Source organism: Podospora pseudopauciseta, chromosome 4, assembly GCF_035222475.1.
Source record: "Podospora pseudopauciseta strain CBS 411.78 chromosome 4, whole genome shotgun sequence".
Lineage (NCBI taxonomy): Eukaryota > Fungi > Ascomycota > Sordariomycetes > Sordariales > Podosporaceae > Podospora > Podospora pseudopauciseta.
Genome location: NC_085894.1, coordinates 3,046,436 through 3,065,261, shown reverse-complemented (window position 1 = coordinate 3,065,261; position 18,826 = coordinate 3,046,436). Strand labels below are relative to the sequence as shown.

General features: G+C 52.7%; 6 protein-coding genes across 6 annotated transcripts; 2 read left to right on the top strand and 4 right to left on the bottom strand.

Annotated features, from left to right (window-relative positions):
* The first annotated feature begins 338 nt into the window (after window positions 1-338).
* STE20 (signal transducing kinase of the PAK) lies at window positions 339-4,084 on the top strand. Its single transcript, XM_062912338.1, has 4 exons — window positions 339-1,950; window positions 2,020-3,385; window positions 3,446-3,780; window positions 3,885-4,084. The coding sequence occupies exons 1-4, from the start codon at window positions 964-966 to the stop codon at window positions 3,984-3,986; spliced, it is 2,790 nt and encodes a 929-aa protein (XP_062766056.1). The 5' UTR covers window positions 339-963; the 3' UTR covers window positions 3,987-4,084.
* Window positions 4,085-5,819: 1,735 nt separating this feature from the next.
* QC763_407010 (uncharacterized protein) lies at window positions 5,820-7,242 on the bottom strand (the record flags this gene model as incomplete). The annotated part of the gene is made up of 2 exons (XM_062912339.1): window positions 5,820-6,817; window positions 6,878-7,242. 2 exons carry the CDS (start codon window positions 7,240-7,242, stop codon window positions 6,088-6,090), a joined length of 1,095 nt encoding a protein of 364 aa, XP_062766055.1. The 3' UTR covers window positions 5,820-6,087.
* A 424-nt stretch (window positions 7,243-7,666) lies between these two features.
* Window positions 7,667-8,920, bottom strand: QC763_0069200 (uncharacterized protein; the record flags this gene model as incomplete). Its single annotated transcript, XM_062905964.1, has 3 exons — window positions 7,667-7,756; window positions 8,402-8,538; window positions 8,881-8,920. 3 exons carry the CDS (start codon window positions 8,918-8,920, stop codon window positions 7,667-7,669), a joined length of 267 nt encoding a protein of 88 aa, XP_062766054.1.
* A 3,177-nt stretch (window positions 8,921-12,097) lies between these two features.
* RSC9 (Chromatin structure-remodeling complex protein rsc9) lies at window positions 12,098-15,311 on the bottom strand (the record flags this gene model as incomplete). Its single annotated transcript, XM_062912340.1, has 2 exons — window positions 14,190-15,311; window positions 12,098-14,133 (listed from the first exon to the last, which is right to left on the bottom strand). Exons 1-2 carry the CDS (start codon window positions 15,079-15,081, stop codon window positions 12,098-12,100), a joined length of 2,928 nt encoding a protein of 975 aa, XP_062766053.1. The 5' UTR covers window positions 15,082-15,311.
* A 163-nt stretch (window positions 15,312-15,474) lies between these two features.
* On the top strand, window positions 15,475-18,460 carry QC763_407030 (uncharacterized protein). Its single transcript, XM_062912341.1, has 2 exons — window positions 15,475-16,209; window positions 16,262-18,460. The coding sequence occupies exons 1-2, from the start codon at window positions 15,856-15,858 to the stop codon at window positions 17,450-17,452; spliced, it is 1,545 nt and encodes a 514-aa protein (XP_062766051.1). The 5' UTR covers window positions 15,475-15,855; the 3' UTR covers window positions 17,453-18,460.
* QC763_407040 (uncharacterized protein) lies at window positions 17,576-18,223 on the bottom strand (the record flags this gene model as incomplete). Its single annotated transcript, XM_062912342.1, has 1 exon — window positions 17,576-18,223. One exon carries the CDS (start codon window positions 18,221-18,223, stop codon window positions 17,576-17,578), a length of 648 nt encoding a protein of 215 aa, XP_062766052.1.
* Window positions 18,461-18,826: the final 366 nt, after the last annotated feature.

Here is an 18,826-nt window from a genome sequence, read left to right as displayed (position 1 = left end):
CCCACTCTCGTGTCCCGCTCAGACCCAGAAGCAGGACATGTTTGCTCCAAACCCATCATCCTGCCATTTTAAACTCATGCAAGCACGGTCCGAATCGACAAGGCTTTGTCACAAGCCTTGAGAGCTTGGTGGCTGGTTACGAGGCATTAAGGCCCCCTAGGAAACAGGAGCTGTGACTGAGGGGTAACCTGACTTTGGATAAGGGTCACGCCAGACCTCACAAGTTGAGCAATGATTTGACTAGAGGAGAGCAACAACCGATAGTGCGGCAGCCTCTCGCGCCTGATTGCTGCTTGGTGGTTCATGCGCTGCTCATAGTAACCTGCCTGCCATCCCATCTTTTTCAATTTTATTTAACGCGCGGGAGCTTGTGACTGCTGTCGTCCTGTCACCACCTTGTCGTCCGCCTGAGTTCTAGAAAACGGTGGCCCGGGAGGGTTAGTCCGGTGTCCGTTCTGACAAGGCCCCCTGTTCCTTGGCTGGGTCTCGTCGTCTTGCCCGCTGCCCCTCCTCTCCGTTCGTTCCCTTTGCCGCCGACGTTGCGTCTGGCTCGCACTGTGTCCGGCAGTCTCAATCGCGCTGCGTCTCCGCCAAATGCCACCATGATGGCCCGGGGGAAGCCAAGGTCTTCTCTGTAGCAGCATGTACAAGGACTGAACTGAAGCACAGCCAAGCAGAAGGCGAGGAGGACGACAACGAAAAACGAGAGGCCAAACCGCAATTTTGCACTCTGCTACCCTCGCTCCGTACCTCAATTACTGTGACTGCCCCCCCTCCCCCTGGAGTCACCTCACATAGAATTCGTACGTTTCCATGGTTTCTTCTCTCCCTATTATTGCTAAGTATTATTATTATCTGATTGTTTAATGCTGCCACCCCATCCGCCCGTGTCCCAGTCCCAGCCCTCCTTTGTGCCGTGAGCCTGTCTTGAGACGGGAGACCGGGAGCAACTGGAAGAGAGAGATGGACAGTCCCAAGACTTCTTCTTTCAACGGCAACGGCAGTTCACACCGTCGCAGGCTCACCAAGAAGCCCCCGCCGAACCACCATCATCCCTCCAGCGTCTACAGTAGTGTCAGTGTCAGTGTCGATGGTCGTGGAGTTGACGCCCAATCTTTAGGGAGCAAACGAAGCTCGACGAGCTTGAAGCGGGCCCCAAGCGCCCCCCTAGCCAGAAGTAGTCCCGCCGCCCCAAAGCACCTCCAGCATCGAAACGCGTCCGACAAGCAGAAGCAGGCCTACAACAAGACCACCTCGCCACGCATCCCCGCCGCACCACCGGCACCCTCGTCGGCCCTCTCCCCAGCAAACCGATCGCATACCGCGCCCATCCTTCCCGCCCGCGACTCTACGGCACCTGCACCTAAGCCGCCAAAGCTGTCGCTGTCCAAATCATCGTCCACTGCCCCCCGCGCTCAACATCGACCCCTCAGCACCAAGACCTCGGACGAGCTAATTGGCGCTCCCTTTGACGGCACTGCCATTCTCAATCGCATTGAAGCGACGAAGTCACCCACGCACCACACCACACCCGTCGCAACAAGCACAACCACCTCGCACCACCTCCACTTCCACAATAACACCGCCAAGCGTAACACATCCCCGCCGCGATCAACTCCTCACGCCTTGTCGCAAGCCAATTCGGACGCCCGAGTCATGGGCAACTCACCTCCGCCCCTCCGCCAATCGGCGAGCTTCTCCGCCACAGAGGCATCGTCTCTAAATGAGAAGGCCAGCGGCTCGTCAAAGACGGAGAGCTCGACCGGGCCGAAGAGGTATTCAGACGAGACGAAGGAGACCAAGATGCCCAGTGTCTTGAGGAAAAAGTCGGGCTTCTCAGGCTTCATGAACAGTCTGGTCGGCTCGCCAAAGAAGCCATTGATCTCGGCGCCAGAAAACCCAGTGCATGTCACCCATGTTGGTTATGACAGCACGACGGGCCAGTTTACTGTTCGTAGCCTCCTTTTTAGCTTTCTCGGTAGCTTTCAAACGGCTGGGCTAACCCTTATTTACTGACAGGGCTTGCCAAAAGAGTGGCAGCGATTAATCAACGAGAGCGGCATCACGGAGAAGGACACACGAGAACACCCCCAGATACTTGTCGATGTTTTGACATTTTACAAGGAGACTACAGAAAAGCCCCAGGAAGACGTACAACTAGAGAAGTTTCACGATGCGCGAGCAAACGATTACCGAGGACTATCTGGGAGCACACCCTCTTCGGCGGCCTCGACCCTTCCCTCCCCAAGTGTGCTCACTTCTGGGTACACATCGATGTCGCCTTTGATAAGCCCTCCTGCAAGTCCGAGATTCCCAACTGTCACCCACGAAGGCAGTTTCGAGAACCCTCGCGCACCCCCTCCGGTCCCCAAGGGGCCTGCTCCTCCAGTCAAAGATGCCAACCTTATGCCTAGCCGACCGGCGCCAAAACCACCAACCAGTCTCCCCTCGAGGACGCAGCAGCAGCCTGGATATCCAGCAAAGGACTCCGGAATTGGCATGCCACATTCAGGAGAAGATGGTGCCACACCATATCTCCCACCAAAGGACAACATCCCAATGTTGCCGGAGGAGCTCCGGTCCAGATCAAACTCGCGAGCGAACGGCACCTCCCCTTACCTGCCGTCGTCATCACAGGCTACAACGGCTGTCACCACCCCCAGCCAAGCAGCTATCTACCAGCAGCAGCTGATGCAGCAACAACAGGAGCAAGCCATGGCACAAGCCCAAGCGGCCATGACGGGCCAGCTGGGTCGGGCGACCAGCAAGCGACAACAACACCAACAGCCCACCCCGCCATCCTCCCAACACCCCCATCTCCGACAAGCCGAGCAAGCGGGTCGGGTACCACAATCCCAACAGCAAGTCGCACAAGCCAACTCAACCCGCCCACGACACCGACCACGACAGTCTAACGGAGTTGACGTGGTCGCCGCCCTCAAGAGGATATGCTCCGAGGGCGACCCGCGGGAAGTCTACCGCGGGTTTACCAAGATCGGCCAGGGTGCCTCCGGCGGAGTGTTTACTGGACATGAGCGAGGGTCTAACAGGCTGGTGGCGATCAAGCAGATGAACCTGGAGCAACAACCCAAGAAGGACTTGATCATCAACGAAATCCTGGTCATGAAGGAATCCTCGCACCCAAATATCGTCAACTTTATCGACAGTTATCTCTGTGCTGGCGAGTTGTGGGTGGTGATGGAGTTTATGGAAGGCGGCAGCTTGACGGACGTGGTGACGTTCAACATTATGACCGAGGGGCAGATTGCGAGCGTGTGCAGGGAGACGCTCAGGGGATTGCAGCATTTGCATTCCAAGGGTGTGATTCATCGGGACATCAAGAGCGACAACATTTTGTTGAGCATGGAGGGTAATATCAAACTCAGTATGTAACCTCACAATTACCTGGGTACTCTTGGGTTCTTGGGCTAACCAAAATCAACAGCCGACTTTGGCTTCTGCGCCACCATCAACGAGGCGCAAAACAAGCGTACGACCATGGTGGGAACCCCCTATTGGATGGCGCCAGAGGTGGTTACGCGAAAGGAGTACGGACGCAAAGTCGACATTTGGAGCTTGGGCATCATGGCCATCGAGATGATTGAGGGGGAGCCGCCGTACCTGACCGAGTCGCCGCTGAGGGCGCTGTGGCTGATCGCTACCAACGGGACGCCCACCATCAAGAACGAGCAGGATCTGTCACCCGTGTTTAGGGATTTCTTGTACTTTGCGCTCAAGGTGGATCCGGAGAAGAGGGCGAGCGCGCATGATTTGTTGAGGGTGAGTCTTTTATTTCTTCCCCGCTTGTTTCTTTTGTAATTTTGATGGGGGTGGTTGTTTTCCGACTGTTTTGGGAGACCGACGCTGATACTTTGTGATGATAGCACGACTTCATGAAGACATGCGTTGAGTTATCTTCCCTGGCGCCGTTGGTGAGGGCGGCGAGGGAAGCGAGGGCTCAGGAGAAGGCCCGGAAGGGGCAATGAATGATTCATCTCTGATGTGGGATTTTCTTTTTACCGGATCACACAGACATCATCACATGGCCAAGCGGAGCCAGACAGACACTTTTTTTCACCGAGCGAGTTGTTTGTTTGTTTTTTCCCTTACTATTACTTACTACCATGTTGTACTGAAATGTACTTGTGATGTTTTGGTTGGATCTAAACAGGGTGGATGGGGGGTTGGGGCGTAGGGGAAGCGGTGAGAGTTATTTACTTACTATGATATTTTGTGTCTTGAGGAAAAAGACATCATACTATTCAAATTTAGCGGTTTTTTTTTTTTTTTTTTTTTTTTTTTTTTTTTTTTTGGCTTTCTACTTGGGCTGTTGTTTAGTGGGGCTTTTGCAAGGGAGTTTGGTTGGTAGTTTTGGTTGGGGGAGATAGTGCTATAGCTGGTTTTTGGACGAAGGATGAAAGGCAAAGCAGAGGGATATGTTTTGCTTAAATTTTACAAAAGGCCAGTTTTCTCAGATTCTTTTTACTTTTTGACTTTGATCGTGAGGGGTTTTGGTGAGAGGTTAAGGGGAGTTGGCGAGGTCTTTTCGATGGTGTTTTGTAAGAAGGGAATGGGGGCCCATGCTTGGGGTCCGGGCGGGGGAAGGACGGTGTTACACCAATCGCCAAATTATGATCATGCTTGAGGCACCTACAGTGCTTGCGTTTCTTATGTCGGTGGGCGTTTTTGTGTATATATATCTATGGCATGGAATGGATGATTGGGACTTGTTGAAGCAAGAGCTGATTGAGCTGTATGAAATGCACGTTAAGGCTTCCTCTCCTGTTTGGTATGAAATTGAGTAGGGGAGAGAACTGAATCTCTTTCTAACTTTTAACTATAAGATTTTTTCTATCCCTGCGGTTGTAAAAGGTATCAATTGATGAAACTAAATACGGTGGTAGGTAGCAAAATGGTATAACTACCTAGTGATGAGGCGGTGATGCCCAACAGCAACGAGTGAGGAGCGGACGTGGGGGGCTCGAAGCCACCCTGTGAATCGGCCTACCAACCAACGATCATTCACATAAAAGGCGCAAACAGCAACAAATGGAGTTTTGTGCTACCTGATTTTGGCATGAGCATGTGATTTGCTGTGGTGGGTGGGTGGGTAGTTTGGATGAGATGGAGATATATGCCTATATGCCTTGGCTATGGATTCTATTCAGGGGGTGGAATACCGATAAAGAAGGAGCAAAGCCAAGCCATCAATTCGACAAGACCAAACAATCGTCTGTTCCAGTCGTCACAAAGGGCTACTGTGAATAATCAGATCAAGTCTAGCAAATCTCTCGTATTTGCGAAATGTTGTTACACACACACAACACATTTCAGACCCTCCACCACCCTTCCTCCACGGTCTGTCTCCCAGTCTAGAACCTCTTGCTAAATCGACTAAGAAGCATATATCATTGATAATGAAGAAGAACCTCGGCAACTCCCGAATCTAGCTCCCATTCTTTGTCAAGCTTTTCGGAGATCTTCTAGACTCATACACGCGTGCATCCCTCCCTCCCATCAGTCTCGAAGCTCGCTAGAACAAACCAAGACAAAGACCTACCACACCAACCACCACATGGGAAATATAAGCCAGCACATTGGCCAGAACAAAAACCTCGACACCACATCACGAGCAAACCCAAAAAATTCTGGAAATAAATCCATATTCATATTAATTAGTCCTTTGTTTGCGATATCCGATTTTGCCAGGTAACGAGCCTAAAACCTTAAGTCGTTATTGAGGATTCCCCATACCTCGGAACTTAAAAAAAAAAGAGACGAATCCAGTGAAAAATGAGCCCCCGATTCTTTTTAATGTTTGCACCCATATCGTGAGAAAGAGAAAAAAAGACCCCCATGAAAAAAATCAAAATATCATCGCTGTACGCCCCCAAAGTAAACAAAATCCCATCGCTCATGAAGATAAAAACCCCATAATCACTATCCATCCGTCCACCCATGCCATTGTCAGAATCCACTAATTTTTGCTGCTGCTGCCCATGAGGAACACATAAAAAAGCCAAAACCGTCTATAGGGTATCCCGAAGCCGATAAAAGCAGCAAATTATTTCTCGTCGTATCATAAACTTAGTAGAGACTGTAGCCACCGTCAATGATGACGTTGGACCCGGTCATGAAACCGGAGGCGTCAGAGGCGAGGAACACGCAGAGACCGTTGAGGTCATCCACGTTCCCGAGGCGGTCCTGGGGAGTCAACGACTTCCAGATCTTCTTTTGGGCGTCGAGAGCGGGAACCTTGTTGAGGGCCGTGTCCATGTAGCCAGGGGAGATGCAGTTGACGCGGATCTGGTACTTGGCCCACTCAGCAGCGAGGGACTTGCCGAGCTGGATGACACCAGCCTTGGAGGCGTTGTAGCAGGACTGCTCCTGTGGGTAGTTGACGATGGAGCCGGACATAGAGGCGACGAGGATGATGGAACCGGGCTTGCCAGCGGCCATCATGGCACGGCCGACCGACTGGGACATGAGGAAAGAACCAGTCAGGTTGATGTCGATAAGACGGCGGAACATGGCTGGGTCGTATGTCTCGGCGGGAATGTTGGAATCGGCGATACCAGCAGAGTTGACTAAGACGTCAGGGGTTCCGTAGAGATCGACGACGTTCTTGACGGCGGCATCAATGGCATGTCCGTCACGGACATCAACCTTGAAGAAGGAGACGGGCAGGCCGGTCTTCTGGTGAAGCTCGGCAGCAGACTCGTCACCTAGCTCTTGGTTGGCATCGAAGATGGCAATGGCTTTGGCACCAGCTTCAGCGCAGGCACGGGCCATATAGTTTCCAAGACCACGAGCACCACTAATTTCTTGTTAGCAATTTATGACTTCCATCGTTCGAAGTTGTGCAAGTTGAACATACCCAGTGATGATGATGACCTTGCCGTGGACGCTCATCTTCTGCAGCGTCTTTGGGAGCTGAGAGTAGACCTTCTCCTCAAGGGGAACAACCTCCTCATCCTCCTCAACGACGGGCTCAGGAGCACGCTGACGAGGCTTGACGGGGATGCTGAAATGGTCGGCATTGCCAGAAGCGACGCCCTTAGCGTCGGGGTTGTAGACAGAAACGGGAACCTCAGTCTCCTTGATCACCTCGGACTTGAAGCGGCCGGCCGAGACGGAGAAGGCGGCGCGCTGGCAGACCGAAGGGGTTGTGCGAGCGACAGCGGGCCGAACGAGGACCGAAAAGCGCGGGGCCATGCGGGCGGCACGAACAGCAGAAGCCATTTTTGCTGATTTGTGGTGTTGTTGCTGATTTTGGTGGTTGTATGGTAGACTTTGTGAAAAAGTCAAAAAATGCTCAAGAGCAAGAAGTGGCTTGAGCGAACGTGAGTAGCGAAGGTTCAGCGAAATAAACGAAGGTACGAACGAACTGAGTGTTCGGCCAGAAGCACTTGACACGAAGACAAAGGGGTCGTTGGGTGTAAGTGAATGAAGAGGCTGGGGGAAGGAGATTCGGCTGATGGGTTCAAGGTACGTTAAATGTACCTGGGCTCCTCAATAGCGACCACAAAACTGCTCGTTGGTGAATCAAAGACCTGACAGCGTGAACGGGGCCGCCAGGCTCTTGTTATTTATAGGATGAATGGGATGGGATAAGATGGAGCAGGGGAAAAGTCTTTCTGCTAGGAGCGTGACGTGCTGGCTGAAGCTAGGGAAGGCCGGAGGGCGGATGAGGCAAAGGACCAGTCAGGGGAGCGGGGCCAAGATGGTGGCGGAGGGGCGAGTCGAGATCGTTCTTCTGAGAGGGTTGTTTGCGGATCAGCAACAAATTCTCCACGCAAAGTCGCAACCGCGAGTGCCGATTATGCGCCTGTTCCAAGTATATGCTGCAACGCTGGAAAATAAGCTTCCGGTCTCGACGTTTCCGTGCGTCTTTCCGCAGCGAAACGACCGGCCAGCAGCCCTCTCGCAGGATTCAGAGATGGATGGTTGATATCGACATGCCACCACACCACCACTCCCACCTCCCACAGACAGGGACAAGCGGCACAGCATTGTCTTTTTGCGGGGAGCGGCAGAGAGCGGCATGCTGCGGACGTTCGTCTAGACCCTCTAGACCAGCAACCATCTCATCTATTGTTCCCAGGAGAAGCGTGATGCCAGGTTATTGTTGATGAGGCCTTAGCCTGACGTGATGGGTCTCCACTTGGAAGCCCCGCCAGTGCACCGGTTGGTTGGACGAAGTCTTCAACAACGGCAAAACTTAGAGTAGCAGATCCACTGGACGTACCTGGGTTGGAGACGTTCACCGGTTGAGGCTGATGATTTGGTGGACAATGGACGAAAGCTAGAGATTGGCGTCTGTGTTCCCCTCCAACTCTGGTGGTTCAGTGCTCTGGTATTTATCTGCCCACCATCTAACTGATAATCAGCAACCACCCACCCCCTCGAGGCCGAGCATTTGCTGAGCGGGATCCTCGAGCGGTGAGAGCACATTTGGTGGGCCCAAAGATTGGGATTCAGTCACAAGACCAGCAGTAATTTCTCGGGAAACATGCAGTGCTCCAGAGTGCGGAATCGCTGGTGTCAGGGTCGCGGATGATGGTCACAGGTCGCCTGTCCTGACACTTTTCCAAAAGGGCAAGTGATTGCGACAGCATCTGTTGTTTCAACCACGCTTGCTGCGACCGCTAACTGGAATAGGTAAGTGGAGGTTAAATAGACGACAGGGCTGGCAAGGGCTGCGTGCCAGGGCCAGCCTGGGAGCTCTTGGACGATCAAAACCCACCCTCAACAGCATCAAAACATCCGGCACTCTCCAAACGCACCTCGCTGTGCTCGTCCAGACGTGTCACACACCCAGCAGGTATTTTACACCCGCCTTGGCTTTGAACTGATCAGCAACACGTTATCTTGAGATACGAGACATGCGGCACACGCCGGACCTCTGGTACGGCTTCATCTTCTTGTCTCCATTCTCTCGGTGGCCGTCGTTGCCGGAGATGGAGCTGCAGCACCCATCGTGTGGGGTTACATGCAGAAAAAAAGTGCGGTCGGAAACCCCGGTCAATTGGCGTCGTGGCAAACCACACCATCAACTTTCTGGCGGTGCGTGGGGGCCCAATTTCTGAAAACCCATCCTCTAGTCCAGGGGCTTCCTAAACCCAGATATCACCAACTAAAACATTCACAAAAGATAATTGACCCCCGAAACACTTCACACCACTCAACATTCCGCAGAGCGGTGACCTACCCCTCAGAAGCCCCGCAGACCCCGCACTCAACAGAGACACAATCGGAGCTTGGGCTTGGACCTGCATGGCTGCATGGGACTGAACCGGTGGTTGGGCTTTTTCAGGGTGAGTTGGACATGACAGTCGATATCTCGACATCTACCAGTAGGAGATGCAGCCTCTCTAGAGCAGTAGCACATACCGCTTACCTTGCATCAAGAGCCGTCTCACCGAACTTTGGAGCCCGAGCTTTTGGTTGGTGGTAAGGTCCATGTTGCTCGATCGATTCGAGGAACACAACACCATCGCCGATGATGAACTCATGCCGCACACGCCATTGGCAAAAAGAAACCAAAGGTGCGGGATGCATCAGCAAAATATCTCGACATTAGGTCATGTGGTTGCCTATGAAACTCGACTTGCCGGCTCAATCGGCAAGGATAGTAGTGTTTGATGAAAAGACATCTACACCATCAACTACCTAATTCACATGGCCAAGACACCGAGCGGGGAGGACCGTTGGGCTATCAATTCGGGAGGACCTGCAACGTAACCTGCGGTGCACAGCCTTTCGGATTTAGGAGGCAGCATCCACGATCTGAGGCTGTCTAGGGGAGCACCCTTGCCACAAAATAATTGAGACACTAAAGTAGGTTAACATGCCTTAAAGATAGTTTATAGGCCTATAAACTATCTTTAAGGCATGTTAACCTACTTTAGTGTGTCAGCTATTTCGTGGTGAGGGAGGGGAGCTCCAGCTCCTATCTCGACCGGTACATTGTCGATCTTCTGCCTTTATGATGGTCCGCTATTCGGAGCAGTATCTCAAGAAACCAATGAAGCCTACCCTCCATCAGGTACCGTCGACCCAACCGCAGGCAAGAATCAACCAAGCAGCACAGTCGTTGCATGAGCGTCTGCATGCCCCGCCCAGCCGCCATGCAGCACGGCTGTACGAAGCCCCCTCAAGCAACCCAACCCAACCCATACCTCTGCATATATTTTCGCAGCTTCCGAGTGACGCGTCAAAAATGGTTATCAACGCCTGCACCACGCAAAGGCACGCTAGGTAAGGGAGGGGGAACGGTAATGCATAGTCAAATCCTTCGGTCGAGACTACTGAAGTCGAGAACGTCAACGACCTGGTGCCCCTTGTTTGCTGTGGCCTATCGGAGTTGCTGAATGCATCATCTTGATAGGGACTTTTTTTCCTGCTCTGTTGGCCTGAGACGAACTCCATCAAGAAGCCCTTCCAGAACCTTTCGGATACCCCACCTGAGTCGGGACTCATCCACGGGTGCGGGGATTTGGCTTGTTGGCCATCCCGCGGCCGTCTGCCCATCGGTCGTTTGGGTTCATCAATCACCTCATCACCAGCAACGACAAGAACGCCCACCTGTCAGACAGGGTAAATCAAGGCCCCCCATGGTTTGGCAACATGTTCTCCCCGTCTCCCCCTTCATCTCATCCCCTCACTGTCTTTTTCTCCGTAGTTGGTGGTGTTAACACCAACCGCCAACAAAAATCCACCACCCAAAAACTCACGATCCAAGGCATGTCGTTCAAAAAAAGGTACGGGGTAACCTCCGCCAGCTCGAGCCAGCTCCGTGGGACACGCCAACGCCAAGCGAGCCCCATCCAACGGCTCACGATAATCTTCCCGCAGGGTCGAAGCGAGCCGCCGCCAGTCAGCCACAGCATCGTATTTTTATTTCCCGGCCATTTGGGTCGGCAAGGGCCTAGCCCGCCGCCTTTTTACCCCAGATCAGATCTCACGATGGCCTCAAACTCGCCACCATTGGACCCCTGAATCCGGGGCGCCCTGTGGCCCCAGAACGCTTGGACCACAGACAGTCTCGGTCGCAGCAACCCTTACCCTCACGATCGATCACGCAGGTCACAGCAGCAGGCATGACATTGACGTTCACGATGTTCCCGCTTTCCCGGTTTTCTCTTCGTCGCCACAGCACAGATTGCATAAAATTGCTGTCGCAGCGGGAGAGCCCGTTGACAGCGGGTCGTGGCCGCATGGCACACAGAAAATCCGACAATCTAACGTTCCTCTCTTGGCCCAAGGAGTCGAGACCGCTGTCGCCCGGAGCCAAGCGGACCATTTTAACTGCTCTTCAGCGTAAGTTACATTTGGTGTGCGTCTGATGTACAATATCGAGTTCTCCAACCTCTGGAGTCGTTGCTTTATGAATATCACATCTGGCAGCCAAATGGCGCTCATCCACATTAACCTCGAGAAACACATCGACCTCCCCCTTTTTCGATTTCCCCTTCCAGCTTGCTTGCTCATGGAAGATCGCATACATATCTGGCTTTCAGGGCTTTCTCATTCACATAAAATACAGCAGTTCACTTTCTTCAGCGACTGCTCTCAATCTTACAAGACTGGATATCACTCAATCCGAGTCGACCTCATTCCCCAGTTGCTCCTGTTTGATCATCACAAGGTATATAGCAATTCATCTTTCAGGAAATCACTCCGCATTTTTTAGACTGATTTAATTCGCATTCCATACTATGAAAAACGCTAGTACACACTCTCACATGAAGCTTGGATGAGAAATAAAGGGTATTATCGTACAGTATTCAGCCACAAGCGATACATCCTAAATTTAGGACAAGAAAGAAAGAACAATCACCACCCTGAAGCCCTTCCAGTGATCCAGCCATCCACCATATCCTTCCCATCCTCGCCTCAAGAGGAAGAAATGTCTCCGTCGAACAACCCAAACCATTGTTTCTCCCAAATTCATCTTTCTTTTCCATGAAGAAACGCCCAAACACAGTCTCTCTCTCTCTCTCTCTCTCTCTCTCTCTCTCTCTCTCTCTCTCTCTCTCTCTCTCTCTCACACACACACACACACACACAAAAAAAAAAAAAAATCATCTCCATCTTACTCCTCCACCACAAACCTCCTAACCTGCTGCCTCTCCTCCAAAAGCCCAAACAACCCCGCCAAATGCGGCGTCAGCAGCCTATTCTCGGTAAAAACCTCCCACAACCTCCCCATCACAGGCCTAAACAAAATCTCGTTCCAACCTTCACCCTCCTCCCCCTCATTCTTCCTCCTCCTCAACTCCGCCTCCGCCTCCGTCCTCGGGACATACTGCGCAATATTCCTCAGAATCAAAACCGCGCTAAGCGGCACTCCTGCCGCCTGCGCCGGCGCGTTCGGGTTCCGTTCATCCCTCGCGCTCGCCGTCTCCTCAATCGTGATCGTTACCGTCTTCGCCGGCCTGACAACCCTCGACTTTGAGGAAGACGAAGAGAAACTCCCACTCCTGGATCTGTTAGTGGTCGAGGTCGGGGATGGAGGGGGGGGCGGTAGGGGGGCCAGAGGAGAAATCTCCGATGGCTTGGCCGCGTGTCGGATCTCCTCGCTGCGGAGGTGGGTTTTGAGGTGAGCCATGTACTGAACGAGGAACATCTCTGTGGGGCGGGGGAATTTCTGGCAGTTGTTCCAAGCGCAGGAAAACATCCCTTCCTTGTTGACCAACTTCCCATCTTCAGTGCGGGAGACGCTGTCACCTAAATGTTCGGCAACAATGTGATCCCACATCTTCTCTGCTGTGAGATTCCATGCGCCGCATTTGGCTCCCCCGGGGGGTTTGCCATGAGGAGCAGGAAGTTGACACTGGAAATACCCCCTCCCGTCTGGGCTGATGGGGTACCGTCTTGGCCTGATGCCCCTAATCAGGTACTTCTGCTGAGACTGCCCTCCCGGCCCCTGCTCGTGCACAATCTGGGCCCCGGCCGATTCATAAACGCTCGTGATGCTCTTGATAAATTCTGGCGCGCTGATCATACTACGGCCCTTCCGCTTGAGGGGTTCGAGGAATTCCGTGTTGTACGCCTGCCAGATCGCAAGCTGGGTGATGTTGGAGTCGGGGTCTTCCTCAAAGAAACACCGGATCCAGGCGTAGCAACGCTCCGGTTCTTCAATGGCAAGAAGCTTCTCCAACAGGTCCTTCGGTGTAGGAACGACCGTCTCGTTGGGGGGGTCGTAGGCAAGACGCGCCTCACTGACAATCAGCTCCCGCATTGATCGCTTGGCGCCGTGGGAGAGCAGTCGGACGAGGTGCGTGACGAGATGCTCTATCTTGATGTGCTTGAGCATCGTGTCAAGGTTCTCGACTACGGCTGTGTACTGGTAGAGGAAATCGGTGGTAATGTCCAGCAGGTCCTCGTCGTTGAGGAGAAGCCAGTCCATGATACGCTGGAGGACCGAAGGAGGGACATTGCCGAGTCTGTTCGTCTCGATTGGGTGATTTAGTGCGATTTTGTTGAGCGCCTTCAGGGCAGTCAATATCACACCCCGATCGTCCGACTCGAGTTTCGCAAGTAGTGACTGATACAGAGGGTCGTCTGATCTAAGGACAAGGTAAGGGAGAATCGATTCGGCGATTTCGAGAGCGAGATGCTTCAACTCCACGACGCACTCCAGTTCTGGCAAATTGAGAATGACGCAGAGGAGGTCCTTGACTGGAGGGTACTCGGACATAAAGTAGGCATTGTCCGGCATGTTGACCATGTTGCGGATGGTCTGTGTCGCCTCCAAAACCAGCGTGAGCTGGTCGCGGAATTCGGCGGGAAGAATGTTGTCGTCGACATCCTTCCGACGCTTGAGCTGGGCAATTCGTTCCAGGATATCTGGGGTGCCCTCGAGACCATCCAGCTCACCAATGTCGGTGTTGTCGGAATCGGGGTCGTAGGAAACTGTCCAGTTGACATGGTAAATCATGCCACCAATACTAAGAGCAAGCTCCGTCAAGCCCTCAGCGAGGCCACAGAACTGAGAGAACTTGTATTTATCACCACGCTCGTGTGAGATTTTGAGGAGATGATGACAGCCAAACGCCTGTTCTGACCGGATGCCTGACCGAAGCGACAAGAGACAACGCTCGTAGATGTTGGGCCCATCCAAAGCTCCTGGAAACCAATGTTAGAGTCGAAAAATACCATGAACAATCCTAACAAGTGCTTACCAGGTGGTAGACAAGCTCTTACAAGCATCCCCGGATTAGGGGCAGCGACTGGCGGCTGCTTCAGGAGTCGTTGTTTCCTGGCAAACAGCTCCGGGTTGCTGGAGGGGGTGTCGACAATACGCAACGGCATCTGCTGAACAGGCTGGGGCACAAAGCCCTGAACGATGGGATTGTTCATGTCGGGCCCTGGAGGGTTGAAAACATATGCGCCACGGTGGGAGTTTCCAGGATTTTGAGCAATCGCAGAGTTGTTGTGAGAGTGGGAGTTGGACGAGGGGGTACCTATTTGCTGCGCTCCAGATGCGTGACGGGTCTGGCGTGAGGAATTGGTGTCGGGATGGAAAATAACCCTCGGTGCAGGAGCTTCCCTGAGGCCCCGGGAGGCGCGGCCTGATGCAGGAGTCTCGGCGACAGGACGCTCTCTGCCCGGCGTACTTCCATCCTCAGAGTCCTCCCTATCGTTTCTCCCCTTTGCGACAAAGTTCTCCAATGTGCGTGTCAGTAGCGATCCTCCCTTGGCGGTCGTAAATTCGAGGATCTCTGGCGGAGGAGGCTCCTTGTTGTGGATTTTCTTGATCTCGAAGGCGGCAAGGTTCTTGTAGAATATTTGTTTCAACGTATACGCGTCGGCCGGGGCGTTGTGTCGCATGAGTCCCAACCCTTCGCACATCTTCCGCCACATCAGCTTCTCATCCGAGACCTTGTCATAGCCACCATTTTGCACGATGTAGTTGAACAGCTTGTACAGGTCGACACTCAGGTTTCCCATCTTAGGCTCGGGGTCAAGATGGGTCCCACGCTTCTCATGGAAGTCGCGAAGCTCCTCGAGGAACTTTTCATATTCGGGGGTTCGGTCGACAGTATGCTCAACGATGGGTTTGGTCGGGGCCATCTTGGCGCATCGAGACGCAGCTCAGCGTCCAGATGCTGTCGAGTGTGCTGGGGAATTGACAGTGATAGGGTTCTAGTGTTATAAGTCGCTATACCATGCGGTAATCAGTTCCGCTACCTGGGATCGGAAACGTGACTGCTGTGAAGAATGTGGAAATGTTGGTCGAGAAAACAGGTGGTGTTTTGTCTCCAGCCAGCTGCCGTGATGCGACGCGGGTTGCTGACTTCAATTGACGTGCACTGGGATTTTTTGACGAGCAACGATGGCTGGAGATATATGCCAAGAGACGCACAGACCATCACCGTCGTGTTACATGCACAGACCATACAGAGGAGCATCTCTCCCCTTAATGCTCTCAACCTCTCACACCTGCTCTCTTGACCATTTTGAGGCCTAAGGGTGAGATGAATGAAATGGGGTTCCAAGGGGGATTGTTCTTTTATTTCCCATGTAATTGGCATCGAATGGCTGCATACGTATTTGGTAATTTACCTACTCCAGTTGCTAAGCTAAGGGCTTACCATCAACCCCCCTTCCTCAGACCTTCGCTCCACATGAAACTCAGTCGTGCCTTCCAAGATGACGAGATGGCCTTCATCGTACCTTCCCATAAAACCTGCTGTGTGGGGTAATAAAGTCCGGCTGTTCAGTTTGAAGCGCATAATTGGGGGGCCAGCAATGAACTGAGACCTTGTCTTTTGAACATGTCATGAATGTTCTTCGACTTGCATCAACCCTCTCTCCCAATGTTCCTCGCGCTCCAAATATCCGGCCATGCCTGCTGCGAAGCCCACGCCACAGCCTAGAAGACCAATACGCAGATTCGAATTGCAGGATGTCCGCTTTAATGGCAGATCAAGCTTCTATAAAGACCCGCAGCTGGTGCTGAAGCCGCAACTCGATCTTGTTCCTCGTAGACCAGTCGATGGCTCGCGACTTCGGATGCCTCTATGGCGAAATTACTTGATGGTCCATGTTAAAGACAGGGCTGAGGAACTGGTCAAGCTCGACCTTGCAGACTTTCGTCCGTCGGAGGAGCCTACAGACAACGGTGCACCAGAGCAATTCATACGCCGCGCCCAACATGAACCTGTTCTTTATGTTCGATATCCTTCCAACACTCAAGATGTAAGTATTGGTGGCATGTCGTATATTCAGATACTGATACTCAGTGCCCCAGGGATCCTCAATACTCAGAGCCACTCTCAAAGTTGCTTCGGACTTTGAGACTGTCTTGAAGGAATTTGATGATTTAGGGATAAATGTCGACTGTTATCAAGAGGAATTGCCGCAGGATCAGAGTTATTCTTGGAGCCAGCCTTACAGCCAATCACAAAACGTCTACTACCACCCGACTCCAAACGCCATGTCTCCCCCACTGCCACCACGCAGCTCGCCATACAGCTCATCAAATCACTCACATCCTTACAGCTCAAGCCCACCATATTCAATTGCACCAAATCCACCATATCACTATCCCAACGCAGCACCAGATCAACTCACCTATGAGCGATCTGCAAGTCAACCGGTGGGATATCCTGGTGGTTATCAATCTCAAGGACAGTGGTCGCCTCCAGTGATGCCATCCCCGGCAGCAACAACCATTGGAGTCCCTGGAGTACTCGGAGCGGGCATATACAAGGTTAGCAAACTCGGGTCATTTTCGTCTTCTCGGTCAAGGTCACGGAAAAGCCAAGCCTCTCGAGGAGGGCACGGCTCTGCTCCTGGGAAACATCTCGACGATAACCACCAAACAACCCAATCGCCTAGCAGTGGAATATCCAGCCCACATCCTCTTCCGGACTCTTCCTATTCTGTATCCGTGCCCAGGAGGCTTCTCCAGCGAGTGCAGACAATTATTAGTGAATCAGAGAGCCAAGAGAACATTTCGCAAGCGTCGACTCTTACGTCAGACTATGAAGACCCTTCGTCACGGCCGTTTGGGGGTTTGAGAATACCAGAGGAGGAAGAAGCTGGAGAGGCATCTAGCCAACAGACCGCGATCACCACGGTGGCATCGACTAGGTCAGCCACGAGTACTGCAATGGTGCCTGCACATCCAAATACCTCGACAGAAATAGTTCCCTATAGGCAAGCACAACAAAAGCATACCCCTCCGGACTCGGGGAAAATCAACATGCAGGCACTGCTGCGCATCTCGCAGATACAACAGGAAGGGCTGGTTGATGCGACGAGGTTATGGGAGGATATGATGGAGAAGGGGAGGAATGCGATTGCTGGGGTTGATGATCCGGAAGAGGCATTTAGAGTGTTGTCGGGCTTCCAGGAGGAGTTCATCAGAAGATGGACTAGGGTGGTTGCTTCGACAGTGAGGGAGATGAGGGATGTGGAGAATAAGAGCGCAATGTAATTGTAAATGAGTGTGTATCTGGCTCGAATTTCTTGAGTTTCATTTGAGGAGAGACAGCTGGAAAAATCACGGCTGGACACATAAGCAGACAAAAACAAAAGTAACTATTAATATCAACCCTTATTACACCTTACTCTTGTCCTCCCTTTCTTTTGTCTCCTCCTGCTCCTTCTTCTTGACAGGCTCATCATCCGGACTAAAACTCAGACTAACACTGTTCACACAGTGACGCTCGTCAGTAGGGGTGGGGAAGCCTTCCCCCTTGAAGACGTGGCCGAGGTGGCCGCCGCAGTTGCTGCAGACAATCTCGGTGCGGAGCATGCCGAAGGCGCGGTCCTCATGGCGGGTGACGGCTCCAGGGATGGAGTCAAAGTAGGCGGGCCATCCGCAGCCCGAGGAGAACTTGTGCGAGGCCTTGTAGAGGGGGGCGTGGCAGCCAGCGCAGGTGTAGACTCCGGTTGTGGGGTAGTGCTTGTCGAACTTGCCGGAGCCGGGGGGTTCGGTGCCCTTTTCGCGGAGGATGCGGAATTGTTCCTTGTTTAGGACTGCGCGCCACTGGTCTGGTGTTCGTTGGTCTGGGTAGGATGATGATGACGACATGTTGGAGGCGGCGGTTGTTCCGAAGAGGCTGGCGAGGAAGGAGGGGATGACGGGCATGGAGGATCTCAGTGGTGGAGGGCCGGAGCGGAGGGAGCAAGTGTTACGAAGGGGTGCAGAGGTGCGGGTTAGGTGGGAGAGGGTGAAGAATAGACGGGTGAGTGTTGAGCGCATGAGAATGAGTTTAAAGAATGTGTGAGAGGGGTTGGGGTTATGAGATGCGGTTTATATGGATGGGCTGGGGGGCCTCAGATCGGAAGATTTAGAAGCTGTGAGTGAGAATCGGTTGAAATACAGCGGGGCTGATCACTGACAAATCGGTGGTTTTTAGGGGCGATGAGACAAAGCCGGTTTGGCTGTGAGTTTGGAATCAACGGGTATTTGGATTTGGAGAGGGTCTAATGTGGCAGTGAGAGTGAACGTTGGAGGGTGCCATTTATCAATATTCTTTGAAGGTCACTATTTGGAATCTCGAACTGGTTGCGTCACTGCTCGCCCCTCGGGAGGAGCAGTGTTGTCTGTTTAAGCTTTTTGAACATACATGGGTAGGTCTACAGTGACTTTGTTGTTGTACAAACTGTCCGCGTCTGTGGCACCTTGTTGAGAATGATTCGAAATTGAATCGCAGGACTACTGAGATCCCAAAGAGAGTATAAGAGCCGTGATACGGATTTATACTGTCCATGTTGGGTGGTGGAAACTGGGCGAAGCTTGAAGGTGGTGGGGAATATGCGGCTACCTAAATATCGTTGTATCCATCTTATAGCGGTCTATTCA